Source organism: Aulonocara sp. 'chitande type north' Nkhata Bay, linkage group LG8, assembly GCF_057382095.1.
Source record: "Aulonocara sp. 'chitande type north' Nkhata Bay isolate Kocher_YH1m ecotype deep benthic linkage group LG8, A_spYH_male_GT1.1, whole genome shotgun sequence".
NCBI lineage: Eukaryota > Metazoa > Chordata > Actinopteri > Cichliformes > Cichlidae > Aulonocara > Aulonocara sp. 'chitande type north' Nkhata Bay.
In genome coordinates, this window is record NC_141351.1 from 8318282 (window position 1) to 8335006 (window position 16725).

The 16725-nt window shown below is 45.2% G+C and overlaps 1 protein-coding gene across 2 annotated transcripts in view; it reads right to left on the minus strand.

Annotated features, from left to right (window-relative positions):
* Positions 1-16725, minus strand: part of raraa (retinoic acid receptor, alpha a) — a 140907-nt gene that overhangs the window by 26034 nt on the left and 98148 nt on the right. Inside the window, exon 1 of one of the 2 annotated variants that reach the window (XM_086303187.1) lies at positions 12575-13464. The exons of the other annotated variant lie outside the window; for it this stretch is intronic. Coding sequence (XP_086159313.1) covers positions 12575-12752 — 178 coding nt within the window. The 5' untranslated portion in view covers positions 12753-13464. Of the gene's footprint in view, positions 1-12574; positions 13465-16725 lie in introns of those variants that run through there. 2 annotated transcript variants of the gene reach the window in all.

The window sequence follows — 16725 nt, forward strand, 5'->3', positions numbered from 1 at the left end:
AGCGGGTCGTAAATATGGGAGGGAGAAAAGGGCTATTTGCATTAGAGGGCTAAAGTGGACAAGGAGAGGCCTCGAAGAGGTAGATAAAAAAGGGGGGACAAGGATCAAGAGGGGGGAAAAAAGAAGAGGATCACGAGGATCTGGAGAGAAGAGAGGATCACCAGGGACAGGCTTTGTCATGTTAAATCGCTTCTCTCAGCCCATGTTCTCCCTTTCTCCTCCTCCTCTCTCTGGAGAATACAATAGTCAATCACAGGGGAATAGATTACAAGGGTCCGATCTTCTCAACTTCAGAGCAGGATAGTGACATTGGAAGTGGGCTTGAGGTCGCAAATAAGCGTGTGCAGGACTCAAGTGGGTGACAGCGTGTGCTCAGGGCGAGCAGCGACCCACAGGGCAGAAAACAGAACCCAACAAAACCTACAGAATACCTCGAGCGCACACAACTTGAGCCAATTTCAGCAGGGCCAAATTTTAAATTTACAACATTGAAATCTCTACATCTATATATGCAAAAATCCACTATTTCATTTGTGTGCTAGTTAAGTAAATGAAAAACACACTTTCTAATTTTGGCCTGTTTCAAAACAACACAGCAGAGGTCAGAAGGCAAATATTGGTTATGAGGCAATAAAAAATGCTTTAAAAAAGTACCTCTTCATCACGCCATTTCTCCCCAAAATTAAGAATCCTTTTAGGTTTGTCACTTCATTTACTTGTCAACATGAGTTACAGGTTCTAGTTAAACCTTACATCTGCCTTCAAGCCTCAGCAGGTTAATGTGCATTCCTTTAACATAGACTGCAAACATAATGACCATGGTTCCCTTCATAAATTAGCTAAAAGTACCAATGTCAGCTTTAGAGTTAAAAGGGCATTGTGCATGTAAATGGAGGCATCTGCAAGAGTCTGGACAAGATGATGCAGCAGGCGTGCCATTATCCTGTCACTAGTCTGTTAAAGAAGTCAAAGATGCTATGACCCAAGGGCTTTTTTTTTTTTACTAGATCGGCAAAGTGGTTAGAGTGGCCTAAAGACCCCTCGGAGACAGCTGACATATGCAGAATTGCCAGACGCAGAGGAAAACAAGCTAAATGCAATTTAGTGCGGCTGCCCATCCTTCATATACAGAGATTTGGAGCCTATATCATTGCCTGACGAGGCCGCACATTTGACAGAGCCATTCTGCATAAAGCAATGCGAGTAAATCCAAAGACGAGATAGCAGCTTATAACAAAAGTTCCCCTAAAGGCTGCACAGCCAGCCAAATCTTCTCCTGCTCATGCCCCCTAATGATGAGTGATGACAGGCGTTTTATTCAAATGTCTGGTGCACAGTGTCGGTGGGGCTCCTCGGCGAAGATGTGGGCAGAGTGAGGGGTAAAACTGGGAGGCAGCAGGAGGCACATTCAATTGCATTTGATGTCAGTGCCATCGCAATAAAAAACAAAAAACCCAAAAGCAGAGGTGCATGTCAATAGCGCTGGGACATTAGGTTTGCTCTGTGTTTAGGACAAATGGCTGCTGACAGCAGGCAGAGTCATTAAGGGAGTGCAGTGGGATGTTACTAGAATTTAATGGAGGACATGTTTAGCTTCCTCGGGTATGGGTCGTGCTCTTCCCTTCTCTTCCCCTCTCTGTGGGTGCTGTCTCTGTCTCTGCAGACACTAATTTCCTGCATGGATCCCTGACCTTTCAATATAACCTGGGGGAACCATTTGATCACAGCACAGACACACATAAACCACACACCATTTCCTGTGATATGGCTGCCCACCAGTCAGTGGGACTGTTTTTTGTCAGACGACATTGCCTCTTAGAAATGGAAGCCTTTATCATAGAACATCAAGTAACTACATCTTCCTCAACTTCCCTTTTTTCCTTCTTTTTTTTAAGAAACAGTAACAAAACTGAAACTGACTTTCAAAAAAAAAAACAATCTAGTTTATAAGTTTTGTGAGGTCACCATTATTGTCAAACTAGTTTAAAAGTGAAAACATGAGTACAGTTGTGCTCCAAGCCAAGCGCTTGGATTAGCCTGGTGTTAAAGCTTCCACCTCTCCCTCCTGTCCTTCCCCCCCCCCAGGGTTCAGTTAACCCCAGCTGGCCTTTGCCGATTCAACTGCTGCCTCTGCCAGCCCTGTGACCTGGGCTTCATTATGACCCTCGGGGGCGACTGGGTCTCGTTTTGCTGCGACCCAGTTCCACTGCAATAGCAATGTATGCCACTCCCAGTTAACTCTGTCCATTAAGCTAAGTGGGGCCCGTCAATTATTCAACAGTTTCCAATGTATAATTAAAGAGATAAGGTGTACTGTCATGAATAGCGGCGCACGCAGGTGAGGAAAGACAGCAGTACTTTTAATTCAGCGTTCTTTGTTATCATATATCTGAATGGCAAATTTTTTTCCAATGTGATGAGAGGGATGTTCAGAGAAACAATAATGTTAATCAGTAATAAAAAGCAGCAGCAGGGTGTTTCATAATCATTAGATAAAAGACAGGCGAGAGGACAAAATGAGGAAGTGGAGAATTAGGGGAAGTGGTTTAGCATAGGGATGATGAGAAGATGAGAGCTGCATAGAAAGAAAAAGATTCACGGCCCGAAGGATGAGTAGAACATACTGTGTGTTTATTCTTATGCTTTAAAAAGAAAAAAACAAAACAAAATCAACTCATTTATAAATCACACTGAACTCAAACGAGAGTGAGTGCAGAGAGAAAATTAGGCCATAGTTTTAAAAGCAAGAGAAAGCAGATTTACAGAGCTGCCCGCCCGCCCACCCTCCCCCCCTGCTGTGTAGGTGTGCGTCCTGGGGGAGCCCGTGATGTTAATACAGTTATTAAGCCTCTCCACTGAAGCCTGCTCCACCTCCTCTACCCCGAGCATCAAGGAGTTCTCTCTGCCTGCCAGGCAACGAGCAAGCTTGCCTCTTCCACAATGAGATCAAACAGACCCAAGTAGGCCAGCTCAGGGGAAGCCTGTGATGAAGCGTCCCACTGAGCAGCGAGGGCAGGTGGGGTTGGGTATGTCAAGCCCAAGGAGAATCCCAGCAGGCTTTAGGAGAAGGGGTGGGGGTTAGACTTTAACCTTGCGATAGCTCCTCCTTCACTTCTTCTTCTCTTTAAAGTCAGCTGACCAAGATTCCCATGCACCTCTTCTTGGAGTTGGGGATTACAGCCATGAAAGGTTTTAGTGAATGTATATGAGAGCTGACTTTTTCTCTCGTTAGCTTCAAGGATATGTGCAGCCATCAAGGAGGTTTGCAGGTTGATAAGACGTGCACGGCGTACAGCCAGGAAAGCCCCCCCCTCTCTCTCTCTCACAACCTAACTGGTTACCCCTGCAGCAGGGTGTAGGTGTGTGTCTAATCGCTGCGTTACTGCGTTATAATTCAGACAGGACAGGGAAGATTAGTGTTGCCACTCCTGCCTGTAGCCAAAGGGAGCAAATTTGGACAAACATCTAGACAGCGTGCAAAAGTTGTTTTTCTAAAGTACTAGCAGGTTTTTTATTAACATTTTATTTTCCACTTATCTGCAGCAGTTTTTAACAGGAATATAAATGAAATGGCTAAGTTTTGACAAACATTGTGACAATGCTGGCCAACTGGCTCGCACACATTAGGAAGATCACAGGAGGGCGTTTTGTGTCATGATGACACTTGAAACTAAATGAAAGGAAAGAAAGTTAGTGACTAAAGAGATGGGCAAGATAAGGCGTAATGTGCTGTAACGTGGTAAATAGGACGGGGATATAGGTCATTCTGTACCAAACTCAGTTCCCCAACACTGGCCTGTTGGCAGCTAATGGATGCAGGCCAAGTCTCTATCAGTCGCACTAGAACACTAATAAGATGAGTCACCGTGCCAAGAATCTCCCCTTCTCTTTCCCTCTCCCAGTTTTATCCCTTTACTCGTTTGCCCCTCTTCCTCCTTTGCCATTTGTTCTCTGCTGCTTTTTGTTCAGAAGGAGAAAAGGCCAAAAATCCAGAGACCAAAAAAAATGACATTAAACCCCCTGAAAGGCTCCACAGAGATTACTGTTTGAAAATGCCAGCCCCTGCCCACCTCCCCCTCCTTTTCCCTGCGCCTGAGATCTCTTTTTCCTCCCTCCCCTTACCTCCATCTCAATTTCTTTCAGCTGAGAGGTGCTGACAGCCCAGACACAATAATCTGGCTCTATTGTGGAACTGCCACAGTGGCAGCAGCGCTGTGCAAAGGTTTCCCACGTATGGCGCGAGGGCAAAGCGGGGTGTCACGTCACGGCGGTGCCACTGAACAGTGCCGCTACAAGGGGGTGGGGGGACTGGTAACTACTTGCAACAGAGCACCATGCAGAGCTGCTTGACAACTCCAGTTCAAAATGTTGTCACCTTTTCCATTAGTCAGCTCCGGGGCTCAAGCAGAGACCGAGAGGAGGGGAAGGGCTATCTAAAATCAGAAGTGTAGGAGCTCCTTGGCAAAGCACAAAGAGGACTTCTCTTTGATCACAATGCTATCACTGGGAGCACAGAAAATATTATTTGAAGGTTGTTAGACTATGGTCAAAACAAAGCAAAAGTCCAACACTGGAACACCAACTGAATTATTTAGTGAGCTCCATCATATCTTTGGGCAAACCTAGTGGAGCAAATGTATTTCTTCATACACTTTTCTCCGTTTCCTTCATCTTTTCAGCCAACTATAAAAAGCCTTCTACAGGTTACTGTTAAAAATCTCATGGAATAACAGAATACACCCTCTGAGCTGCATGGCTGCATATTTCCCCGTAAGCCCAGCCTTAAACTGAAAGGATATCCATGAAAACAGGACTATTTTTTTGAAGAAAAAAAAAATAAGGAAAGGATAAGGAAAAGAGAATCATTTGTGTCTGATTTTTAACCAGAGAAGAGAGTGCGTGTCATCCTGAGGGTTGTTGACTTAACTCCACTCACAGCAAAATGAACAAGCAGCAAGGAATTCCGGCACATTATTTTTCCCCGGAACAAAGAAAGGACCTCGGCATCTGACATAACCATTTAATTAACATGATATGGGCCTAGAAACGCTCTCTCCTTACTATCAGCCAGGGTACATCAATAACAATAGCCCAGATAAGAGAGAGCAGGTCACAGCAAAGGTTAGACGTATCTTTAAAAAGACAATACCACCTCCCTTTTGAGAACACAGCAACTCCACTCGTAACAAACAGGATCGAGTTGTTTCAGTCTGCACTCGTCACCTTTCATAACCCGCACTGGTTTGGAGCCGCTCAGCTAGGATGCATCTCTTGGCTCACAGAGAGCACAAACATATCAAACGTGGTTACGGGGGAACAAGTGGCATGTAACCCGAGCCAGTCTGCCCCCTTCAGTCGGACATGCTGTCCTATCCATCACTATCCAGCTCTATACTCTTCCTTCCCACCTCGACCACACTGCTGGCAGTCTATTTCATCCTGGTCCCAGGTGGGTCTTTAAGAGTCAAATGTCAGAGGCCGAGCTGCAGCCAGACACATAATGAATATGAAGCGATTCAGAGGGGCTGTGGGAAAGAGAGGAGACTGGTGTCCAGACAGTCCTGAGTCATGCTGAGCAGACCTTTGGCTGGGATGATATGAGAGAGAACCACAGAGGAAATGCTACGCAACATGGACATCTGATGTTATTTAGAAAGGTGCTTTCATAAATCAAGACAAGACATATGAACAGGTCTCATCTTCCTCCGACTCTGTATGTTCCTGCGGGGCTTGTTAGAAACGGAGATAGCAGGTTAAATATAAACCAGAAAACAGACTCCAGTTATTAACTACAATGAGATCATCAGAAACACCGAGACCGTTTGCTATGTTAGGAGCTGGCCTGCTGGCTTAATAAAAGCATAGTTGAAACCAAGGGGATTTTGTTTTGATGTGCACAAAATAACTGCGGAACATTTTGTGATGGGATCACACCTGCTGAGATGCGTTCTCAGACCAAATATTTTATATTGACAGCCCAAATGAGGATGAGGATGGGTCACCTGAGGATTTATGAAATAGATTACAAATTAAAAACAATGTGGGACGGCGGTGTAAAGCTATCATTCCCACACCCTTTACACACTGCACTTGTGGGTCGGATCGCACAGGTGTTTGAACTTGACCTTCATTCTAATCTCAAATACACATGTGCAAAGTTTCACGGCTGCATATTGCACAGTTGAAATGCTACAGTGTTGAGAAACTCTGCCCACAGACTGAAGGGACATGTGAACACCTGCCCTATAAAAACAGCCTTTAAAAGGCAGTCTCTGCTACAGCAAGTGTCACCGGGGAGCACACAGACTCACTAGGTGAAAACAATGGCAGTCATGCTGTTGCAGCTGATAAATAAGGGCAGGTTTGATTCAGGATTTTTTTCCCCCCTTGCATTCAACGCAAACACGAGCTGTGACAGAGCATTCGTTTTCAGTTAACAACACCAACTGAGACGGCAGCAACACGGTGCTATTTTTTTGTCCCGCTCGTGTGAAAGTGCCAGGCTTTTGTATTTTTAGCACACTAACCTCTAACCTATTTCCCCCCCCCCCTCTCGCTGTCCCGCTCTCAAAATAGGCGGGCATTCCACTGCGGTGCATGTGCAAGTGTGCGTTTGTGTGTGAACTACTTGAGGTGTGCACGGTTGTCATCCATGTGATGCTAACACAGATCCCCAGAGGCAAAAACTGAGGATGAGTGTGCTGGTGGGAAGCAAGCAGTCCTGTGCTCTGGCCTGGAGCTAGTGGCCTGAGAGAGCCTGGCTGACTGCACAAGAGAGGCAGAGGCATGCAGCGGTCCTCTGCAACTGATGAAACAAGGCAACATTCCATGTAATCACTCTATATATAGAGGATGCTGAAAAAAAAAGAAGGTTGGAGGGCAGGAAATCTTGTAAAATATGAGGAAAAATTAGGGCAGGGAAGCATTAAAGATTAATCGCCACACTGACTGCCCGGCTCAGGCTTGCCATGCGGAGAATGCCACCACGAGATGGGAAACAGGGAGGAAGATAAAGTGTGAGAAAGGACACACTTTAGGAATGAAAATGCCTCGCAGATGAATTCTGGGATGATAAATGTCCGTGGTTCAATACCCTGATGAATTTATGTGTGTTCCATTGTGGGAGGGTGGGGATAAAACATGGAGATGGGGAAGAGATGGGAAGCGCAGGGAGAGAGAGGGGAAGAGGGAGACAGTGCCGGTGAGCTAGCCATGCAGAGCACATTGCGAACAAGCCATCTGTAGAGATAAGTAAAGAAGTGATTACAACAGGCCCAGCTCAATTTCTGACAGTTGACGCTTGACTGCCCCTGAAGAGCAGAATTGATTTAAATGAAGAAGCAATGAATATTTTAGAGGGCAGAATCCCCCTTTAACCTGAACAGTTTTGATGTCCCTCCCAGCCCCGTGCGTGTGTGTAACGGTGCTGACACCAGGGAGAATGTAATTATTGATAGCGAGATTACAGCCCTGTTGTCGCAACGGCTGCAATCAGCTGCCTCCTTTAAGCCCTGATGAATCAATGACACTGCCTGGATCTTTTCTGTCTGCACTGCTTTGTTCATCAAAGTCAGCTTTGCAGTGTACACCAACCCTTGTTTGGGGATTTAGCGGCAAACCAAACTGGTGTACAGTACACTCTGACTTTTGCCTCCGGCTAATTCTCTCCGCAAACAAGCTGAGGCCCATCAGTTGGTTTGAGCGTGCGTTCATGTGTGCACAAAGGAAAAGAAAAAATGAAATGCCCAGACAAGAATATGCTGAACCCGTGATGTACTCGATATGCAATAGCAAGGCATTACGTCGCGCCACCTGCAAGACAACATCAAAGTTGCGAGCCAGCTATAGCAGTGTTTGGAAGTAAAAAGCCGGTTATTCTGCCACTCTGTTCAAGGTGAGGGACCACACCCAGTCATTACACTTTGTGGAGTGACTGAGCCAACGGGCATTTAAACAAACAAAAACACGCATCTTTGTTGCTCTTGGTAAACTTACTGCAGCGACTGTTGTAAGTAACTGTTGAATTGCATTAAAAGGGCAACGACTGCTCCACAGGTAGGTGGCAAGGTGCCGTTTTTGGGAGCAAGTGATGGCAGGTTGTGAAATGCTGCCCTGCAGCCTTTCCCAGGAGAATGGCAGGAGCAATGCTGAACTCCGGTCACTCCTCTGCCATTGCAAACATACCTTGATGACACAATTTGTTATTGATGTTACCCTGAAGGTGAGAGCAAGCGTATTCCAGTGGACAATCAGATTGCACTCTTTCACCCACACACATCTCCCCGCTCTGTGATGTCCCAGGTATGCAGGCTACTAAATCGCAATCACCTTTGGTTGATCGGGTTTAGATAGATGTGGCAAAATGAGGAGACTGCCTAACGCTTTCCTTCTCCAGAAGAACAGATGACCTTGTCTCAGAGCTGTGCATCATTTCTGCCAGTCCCATCAAGTCCGGACCAATAAAGCCCCACAATAAAATCCTGATGTTCATGATGGCACCAAGACACATTTGTGTACAAGCAAAAAACATAAGACTCAGGGACCCCACAGTCGCATAAAGGGCATGGTCATTCAGGAATACTAAGGCCTGGAATTTGCATTCCTGCCTTATATAAACAGTCACAAGCTGTAATGTTATTAAAGTAGCTTTGCCAAGAAATCCTTGATTGTTCCAAGAAAATAAAATTTGTACTTTATGATCTTCCCCTTGTAGGATAGAACCCCCCCACACACACACTTCTGTGCCAGAAACCGACAGTACTCTAGCCAGTTCTGCTTAGTGACCCGACTCACCGTTTATTTTCTGTTGTTCATGTTTTTCCAGTTTCTAGCATGCACTATAAAAAAAAAAATGCACATAGAAAGAAAAGGTGCAGGAAGTGATATTTGCATTTCTTTCGTAAGGCTGACACAATCTGTTCTCCTGCACAAAGTCCAAACACATCACCCACTTTCCGTGTTTCAGTGTTGCTTCACAACACAAACAATTACGGGTGCTTTTTGTGGTGCTGTCTGATACTGCAGACTCAGAAAAAACTAAATGGACTTGCCTGTAAATCTGAAACTTAATAACATGCAAATTCAAAAAACTGCTCTTACAGCCAGAAAAAAAAAGGGGGGGACAAGGACTTAAGGACTAAATATCAAACAACTCAGATTAAGACACATACTGTTCATGTAAGCGCACTTTCATCATCTTTCATCATCAGAAGACAAACATGACAAAGAATGCTTTGCTCTCCATCTCACATATGCTCTATGCAGTGACTGATTCTTTTACACTATAGACAGCCTGAGAAAAATATACCCCAAAGAGCAAGACGCCCATGGGCTGCAGAGCATTTGAGCCTACCGTGCAATCCCCCCTTTCCACCATATCCCCAGTTTTTAGTGTGTGACAGTCATGTGAACAAAGCCGCGTGCATTCTTTCGTGCATGAGCCTATAACCGCTGTAAGGATTCTGACTGTGACTCAGTGAAAAATCAAGTGGATTTAATCTGCAAGGCCACACACTTTTCACCTGAGCCATTCAGAGCCTTCTTCCAAGTAGAACCAAAATACAAACAGCACACAATGCCTATGACTGGGCAACCTGGTGATAAACAGAGGCTACATGTAAACAGTCAAACCTCTTAATACACACCATCTTTTAAGAACTCGTTTTACAGGCTCATAGTGTGCTGGATTATATCAACTGATGTAAAATGGAAACATAATCTTTCTCATATTGCACCTTTCAGTCTCTTTAAGGATCCCCTCGGGAAAAGACCAGTCTCCTATGATTAGTTAGCTAGCCTGGCAAAAGAGCACTGAACATTGGTTATGTATCATAACCTCTACTCTACGAATGCTGTTGTAGGCCTTAACCCTTTATCATCAAAGTATCATACTTGCTGTGTAATTCTGACTGTAAAATGACAAAATAATGCTCATCTTTCTTTTCTCTCTAGCCCAAAATGATTGAGGGGATATGAAAATCTAGGCAGGGCTGGTTTTTCTGTCTGTATTCAAAAAGCAGTACTTACAACTGAATTGTGTTACCGTGATACACCGAATATCCCGGCAAAACCTGACTTCTCTTCTTTCCAAAAATCATTAATATTGTCTCTAGAACAAACAGTTATAGAGATGTGATCATCTGTCATTTAACCATAGCATTACAGATTCAAAACAGCCATGTCTAATGAAGTGCATGAAGGGGCTCCAACAGATGAATAACAATGGAAGAAGCTGCTGATTCCATGACTTAAGCTAGACAGGTATAATTCAAATATATATTGGTGATACAAGTAAGAAAATGAGGAGTAAATCTGAATGTCAGTAAATCCAAGCTGAGCAACAGCAAGTCCTGTACGACTTAATTACACCCCATTGGTGTGTGCTTTGGACTTTATAACGTTTAAATGCACAAAAGAAGCAATTTGAAGGAATATCACTATCACTAATATCACTAAAGGGAAGGGAGTAGGCTCAAAAGCATAATATGGCCTTGTTAAAGAACCAATAATACTGGGATGAAGCACCCATATGATGTGGATTTATACCCACTCACTTAGTGGGTCCAGAAGGCCGTTTTAGGCTAGATTCACTTTAGCAAAGATGTCACTGAGTGCATGCTTAGAGCCAGAAAGCTCTTCTGTGAAGCCTGTAATGAATAGTTAGATCCAATGTGGAGGGGTTGAAAAAACAGAGGACCAAAAAAGAAAAGCACAGAGGGGGTAAAAAGAAAAAGAAAAATGGTAAGACCTACCAGGAAAAGTGCAGAGGAACATACCATGACACTACTCTCTGTGAACTTCAAAAAACAAAAAAGCAAACAGATGTTTATGGGATTGTCTTGTGATTTTTTTGAATCTGGCTCATTTGGATTCCTGCGTGAGAGCGGGGAGTGACGAGGAAATCTCGCGCTGTTGTCTGGGTTGTTTTCTAGCCCTATGATCCAATAAGCCTCTGAGCCACGTGATGACACTTACGGATGTTGCGCCTCTCTGCTCTACACCCTCCCGTCAATGTTCTCTGGTTGTGCACTAAATTTTTTATTACATTCAAGCAGTAAGGCAAAGAGCAGATATGCTACCCCTCACCCACACACACTCTCACTCTCCCCCTGCAATTCCTCCATTGAGCAAAACAATGTGGAGTCGAGTAAAGGATCAGAGGTCTTTTCCTGGGCCAAACCCCCACAGTCTCCCCTCAGACGAGCTCACATGGTTTGAATCAATGCCACCACTAGAGCTGTTTTAATGGACCGGTTCAATAAATACTATCAGGCTCTTTGAATATCTGTTTAGAAAAAAAAAAATGTACAGGCTTCGCCTCTTTACTCGGGAGAGATCTTTTTCAAAACAAATAATGAGATGAGAAAGATGAAGAAAAGATTACAGCACGTACAAAATAGTTATGGCTGCTTGTCTTTTGTTGTTGCTGCCAAACATTAGAAATTCCTGTCTAAATTTCCCTTTGTCGTGCGTTTCTATAGTCTTGAGACAAGGAGGAAATTGGTCCTTAAGAGCCCGTGGAGATTCCTGCCTTTTTTTTTTAGCTCCTTCACCAGTGAAAGACAACAGAGCTATCCCTTTATAAAAAGGGCCTGCTCACGCTTTATGCAGCCTGGCTCTACTGAGGTAAAGAATGGGAAGCAGCTCTTGCTATACTTTGTTGCTGCAATAAAACTCTCTCTCTCTCATATCTGCAGCAGATATGCTATCAGCAAAATTAAATCTCCCACGGCTGCTGGCGGATACTGACCCAAGGAGATCATGCAGCAAACGCATGAACGTATCATCAATCTAAACTAAATCTCACTGATATAAAAGCACAATAAACCTGTCATTTATAAAGACTGCTATCCTCACTACCTAGCACAGGAGTCTACACATAAAATCATACTAACTGAAATATTGTTTTTTAAAAATAAAGTTATGCGAGAACATCACTTCAAATTATTTATTAAATATAAATAAATGAGTGCAAGGCTTTCAACATTTAACAGATACAGTTGTCTGGTGAAGGCCATGGTGCTGCTGCTGAGGAACTTTGGCCTGTGGGTACAGCTTCCCAGATTACCAGAGGACCAGGGGATAACACTGGCATGAAAGTTTGATCTGATTAACGCTGGCATCGCTTGCACAAACCTGGTTTGCATTAAGTGCAGATTTCAGGAACGCAAAAGCTTCGGGTAGCGTGGCCTGGATCAGAGCGCAAACAGACTGGCAGGAAAGAGAAGGAGGGAAAAACCCCAAACCTGAGTGAACGCTCAGAAAGAAACGAGAGAGACGAAAGTGGGTCAAATATATATAGGCCTGTTGCAGCATTGACGGCTTACTGATTGTGATAACGTGCAGCGCTGTTGAGCACATATTATGGGGTTTAAATAATGGAAGTGGTAACTCCAGAATAAAAAGGCCTTCAAATGATCGTTTCACATGCGACCGGCGTGTGCTGGGAAGCGCAAAATAGGAAATATAGTGATTATTATGCACACACACTAACAGGGAGGGTTCAACTTCACCAATTAGTGAGATGAAGGGGAGGGGGGGGTGTTTAAAAAAAAAAAAAAAAAAAAGCACCTACAGTGATTGGAGCCGTTCCAGTGCTGGTTCCTGATGGACGTGCTGTACGGATGGGGCGCCCCGGGCATCAGTCCTTTCTCCGGGATCAAGCATCCTCTGCTCTGGTTGTAGTAATCCATCATTAAAAACGGGTTCGGGCTGGGATTCAGTCCCACAACGTCCACACTCTCATACATCATATGAAGCAGGGCGACGGCAGGGGGGAAATATTAGCAAGAGGGCAAAAAACAAAAACAAAATACCCGAATTGTTTGTGAGGGGTTGGTTTTCAGCTCGCCACCAGCAGCGGTGCCGAACGGAGGGGGGGAAACTGCATTAAAATCGAGGGGAAAGTGGTAAATCCAAACACAGCAGGGACATCGGAACATTTGGCATCTTCTCACGGCAATGTGAAGATCGAAAACCAGACCGATGGATGAATCGGTGTCCGAATGCGCCTGATCGGATATGAAAACATAATCTCAAAGAGCAGTCTGCGTTGTGTCCGAGGTAAGAAACTCGACAACAGAAATACAATAAAAGGAAAAAAGAAGAAGAAAAAAATCGGGGACGAGCCGAATAACTTCAACAGAAGGTGTCTGTCTTTACGGCGCTGCTCAAACAGAGCAACATATGAGGCTGTATCCACACGACAAAGAATAAATCCAACCCCCAGTCCAAACAAATCTTTAAATAAATACAACACAAATCTCCAAAGTCTGCGTGGACAGCGCAGGGAGATTTGGGAATGTGTTGCAGGCGCAAATATTAGGAGAGGGAATTCCGCAGAGTTGCAGTTTGTCCTTTTGGGTTACGGTCGGTTGTCCCGTTTGCGCCCGTCGTCCCGTTTGCGCCCGTCGTGGGTGGACTCCTGTCAGCTCCGTAAAACGAACCAGTCCCCCCTCCTCCTCCTCCTCCCCCCAGCCTCGCAGACTCTGTTGCACTACAACGAGCGGCCGCTTCCCTCCGTCAGACCCTGCTCTCCAACATCCAGGCTCCCGTTAAAACGCGCAGCGCCGCCTTGTTTTGTATTCGGGGAAGAGAAGCCTAAAACCATTCCCACACCAAACCGTGCGGCTATCATGTTCTGCAGAAATGTGACAAGGCACAGCAGCTGAGAGCTTTGGCTCCACCTCCACTCGGCTCTTTCTCTATCTCCTCCCCCCCCCCCTCTCTCTCCTGCTTCCCCTCGGTGCCTTTCATGCGTTGCTCCGCCCCTTCTTTAACCCCTTCAGGGACGTCACGACGGATCTCCCTCTCCCGAAACACGGGCACTGCGGGAGTGTTTCTTTTTGGGGGGTGAGCCCGCCGGCCGCCGTCAAACTGAGCAGCGAGGGCTTTAAATAGGATAGTATTTGAGGACATGATTAAGTTATATAAGCTCAGTAATTAGTCTTGCGTGTCTTTACAGAGTGATTGTGCACACAGCGGCTGCTATATCACAATCTAACTCTCTTGTTTCTTTTTTTCTTTTTCCTGGAAGTCCCCGTTTATGTTCTCACTCTTTACTGGGCTCCTCCTTCCAACTAATTTGACCCTTTCCCCTCATCAGTCCCTAACCCTCCCGATTTTCTTCTCCCCCGGCCGCGGTCTCCCTAATTTGCCTAATGCTATGCGGCTGAACTTTTCCTGAACCCAGGCAAGTAGGCAGCCTCACCTTCTGGTGACCCACTGGCTGACTCGGATCTCTGGCTTGCTCTCATCCCCACATTATTCAAGGTTTCCCACCTTGTATACCCAGTGTAACACTATTACACTTTTCCTCTGGTGCTGCCCAGAGAGGCGCCTCGGTTCACACAGCACACACAAGGATAAAAAGTGCCAAAGTCACCCAGTCATAGTAGCAGGGCGCTTAACTTTTTCTTTCCTCCCTCACAGTTTAGTTACAGCGAGAAGAAGTCCAGGAAGTTGTTTTCAGAGTTGCTGCCTTTATACCGCAACATTCCAGGTAACATTGTTCCAGCTTATTAAGCAAACCCTGCAGCTGTGTCATCCATGAGGCATAGCAAAAACTCACACTATAAAAGCAGTTTGAACAGTCAGCTGACGCTAATATCAGTGCTGATAAAATATAGTGGCAATGAAGTTTGTAGCCCCGTGAGTGCATCCAAACTTCTCATGTTTTGCCTTTTTCCCCTTATGTGCTTCAGAAATCCCAGCCTGTAATTTTGTGATTGTCATGTGATCTGGAGGACAGCTGCTGGCCCAAATTGTCTGTGCATGCATAATAGTAGAGATTAAGGCCAGGCACCAATATACAAACTGTGTGGGGGGTTTTTTTAACCTTAACAATGTAAAAGCAGAAATGTAACGTTCGAAACACACAGAGCAAATTCTGCCTGTTTCATAACTCAGTGGGACGTCCCTGACAAAGTCGAGAACATAGGAGGACACTTTCCGAGCTGTTTTGGTATCTCGATGTGGACGCAAAGCTTTTCCAAAACTGCCTGGGTGGACAGTGAACATCTGATACCCGATCTTGTGAAATGTATCTGCGCAAACACAAGCACGGCCAAAAAACCCTGAGTGGCTTGTATTGTAACCTACACCACAGCCGAGACAATACCTCTCCTCCCCCACTTTCCCTACACCTGAGCCACAGGCCACAGCTGGGTCTGACCAGCATGTTTTTTTTTTGTTTTTTTTTTTTGAAAGGGATTATCTGCACACTGGCAGGGGGGCTCGGCTTGCTCCGCCTCCAGTGACTGTGACACTTATTTAATGCAGGCCCCTAGTGTGTTTACCCTGCCTGATAAGAGCCGATGTGCAGGCCTGGGCCATGGCGACCCCTCGTCTGCATTGATAGCGCAGCCACACATTCCTTGACAGGATTAGCCCAGTGAGTAATGGTTGTCAGAAAATGCTAATTTTCCAGGCTCTGTTTTCCTCTCTGAAGAGGGAGCATTCATCCCTGGGTAATACCCCATGATTGCATAAAACAAGCTGAGAGATAACAGACTGCTGATCATTACTTATTAAGAGAGGGGAGAATACAAGATTAGGCTGACATACAGTCCTTTTCCCACAGCTTTTTATTTGTAGCGAAAAGAGGAACTCCATTAAGTCAAAAAAGAAAAAAAAAGAACTGAATATATCCAAGTGGCTAAGAGTAAATACGTGGCAATTTTCACAGGAGAAGGTGATATTGGAACAGCGGACTCCTCTGAGTACACAGTTGGAGAATTGAGTGTGTTACACTGCATTAGTGGAAAAATTAGGACTGGTTTTTATTCCCAGTAATAATATGTAATATGTCACTCTCACATGAAAGTCAAAATATAAGAGCCAGGACATACACTTGATGGCTGGTACCACAACAGCAGAAGTAAGAGTGGTAAGTTAAAGAGGGAGAGGGACGAGAGGCACGCACACACACACACAGGTTTCAGCCCACATCAACACACACCAGTTCAAGTGGCTATTCTTGTTCCAGCATCAACAAGCGCCACACTCCTGAGAACATGGAAAAGTACTTTGGCACTGGAAAGCCAGAGAGAATGAGATTGTGCCTCGATCCCCTAAGTTGACGCTGAGGACCCAGTCTCAGATTCGTCGCTCGGGCTTCAAAGTGAGGGTGCGTGAAGTGCCGACTCCAAACCGATGCACGGACCTGATCAAAGCTGCATTCAGACGCAGGGGCCTTGCAGAAAGAGTTATGCAACTGAAAATAATAGGGAGACACCACGAGCGGCAAACATAACAACCTTGATCTGAAGCAAAGCTGCAAGTGAGAGTCTGGTGAAGAAATAGAGAGAGAAATGGGGGGTGGGGGTGGGGGGGTTTAGGAGAGAATTCAAAGAGTTTTATGGGCTAAGAGAGAAGAGGAGATTGCTGGCTGGACCTTGAGGGTGTCAAACTATTTTTACTGCCCCCACTTTCCTTCTTTCTGAGTCCAATCAGGGGCACTAGGAAGCTGTAAAAAGTGCACGCCTTGCCATTCCTTCCCCAAGGAGATGGGCAGACAGGTTAGAACAAACAATAGGTTGTTTTGTCATTTGGATTATGGCGCACAGCAATAGTGGGGGGGAGCACAAGTCCTGTGTAAGTGCACAAAGTGGACTCAGCAGTATCCTTCTTTAGAGCATGAGTGAGAATTTCTGTTTCTGGAGACGATCCACTTACATCTGCAATCAGCCCTTGGCTCTTGTGTTGCTACCTTCACTCTGGAGATCA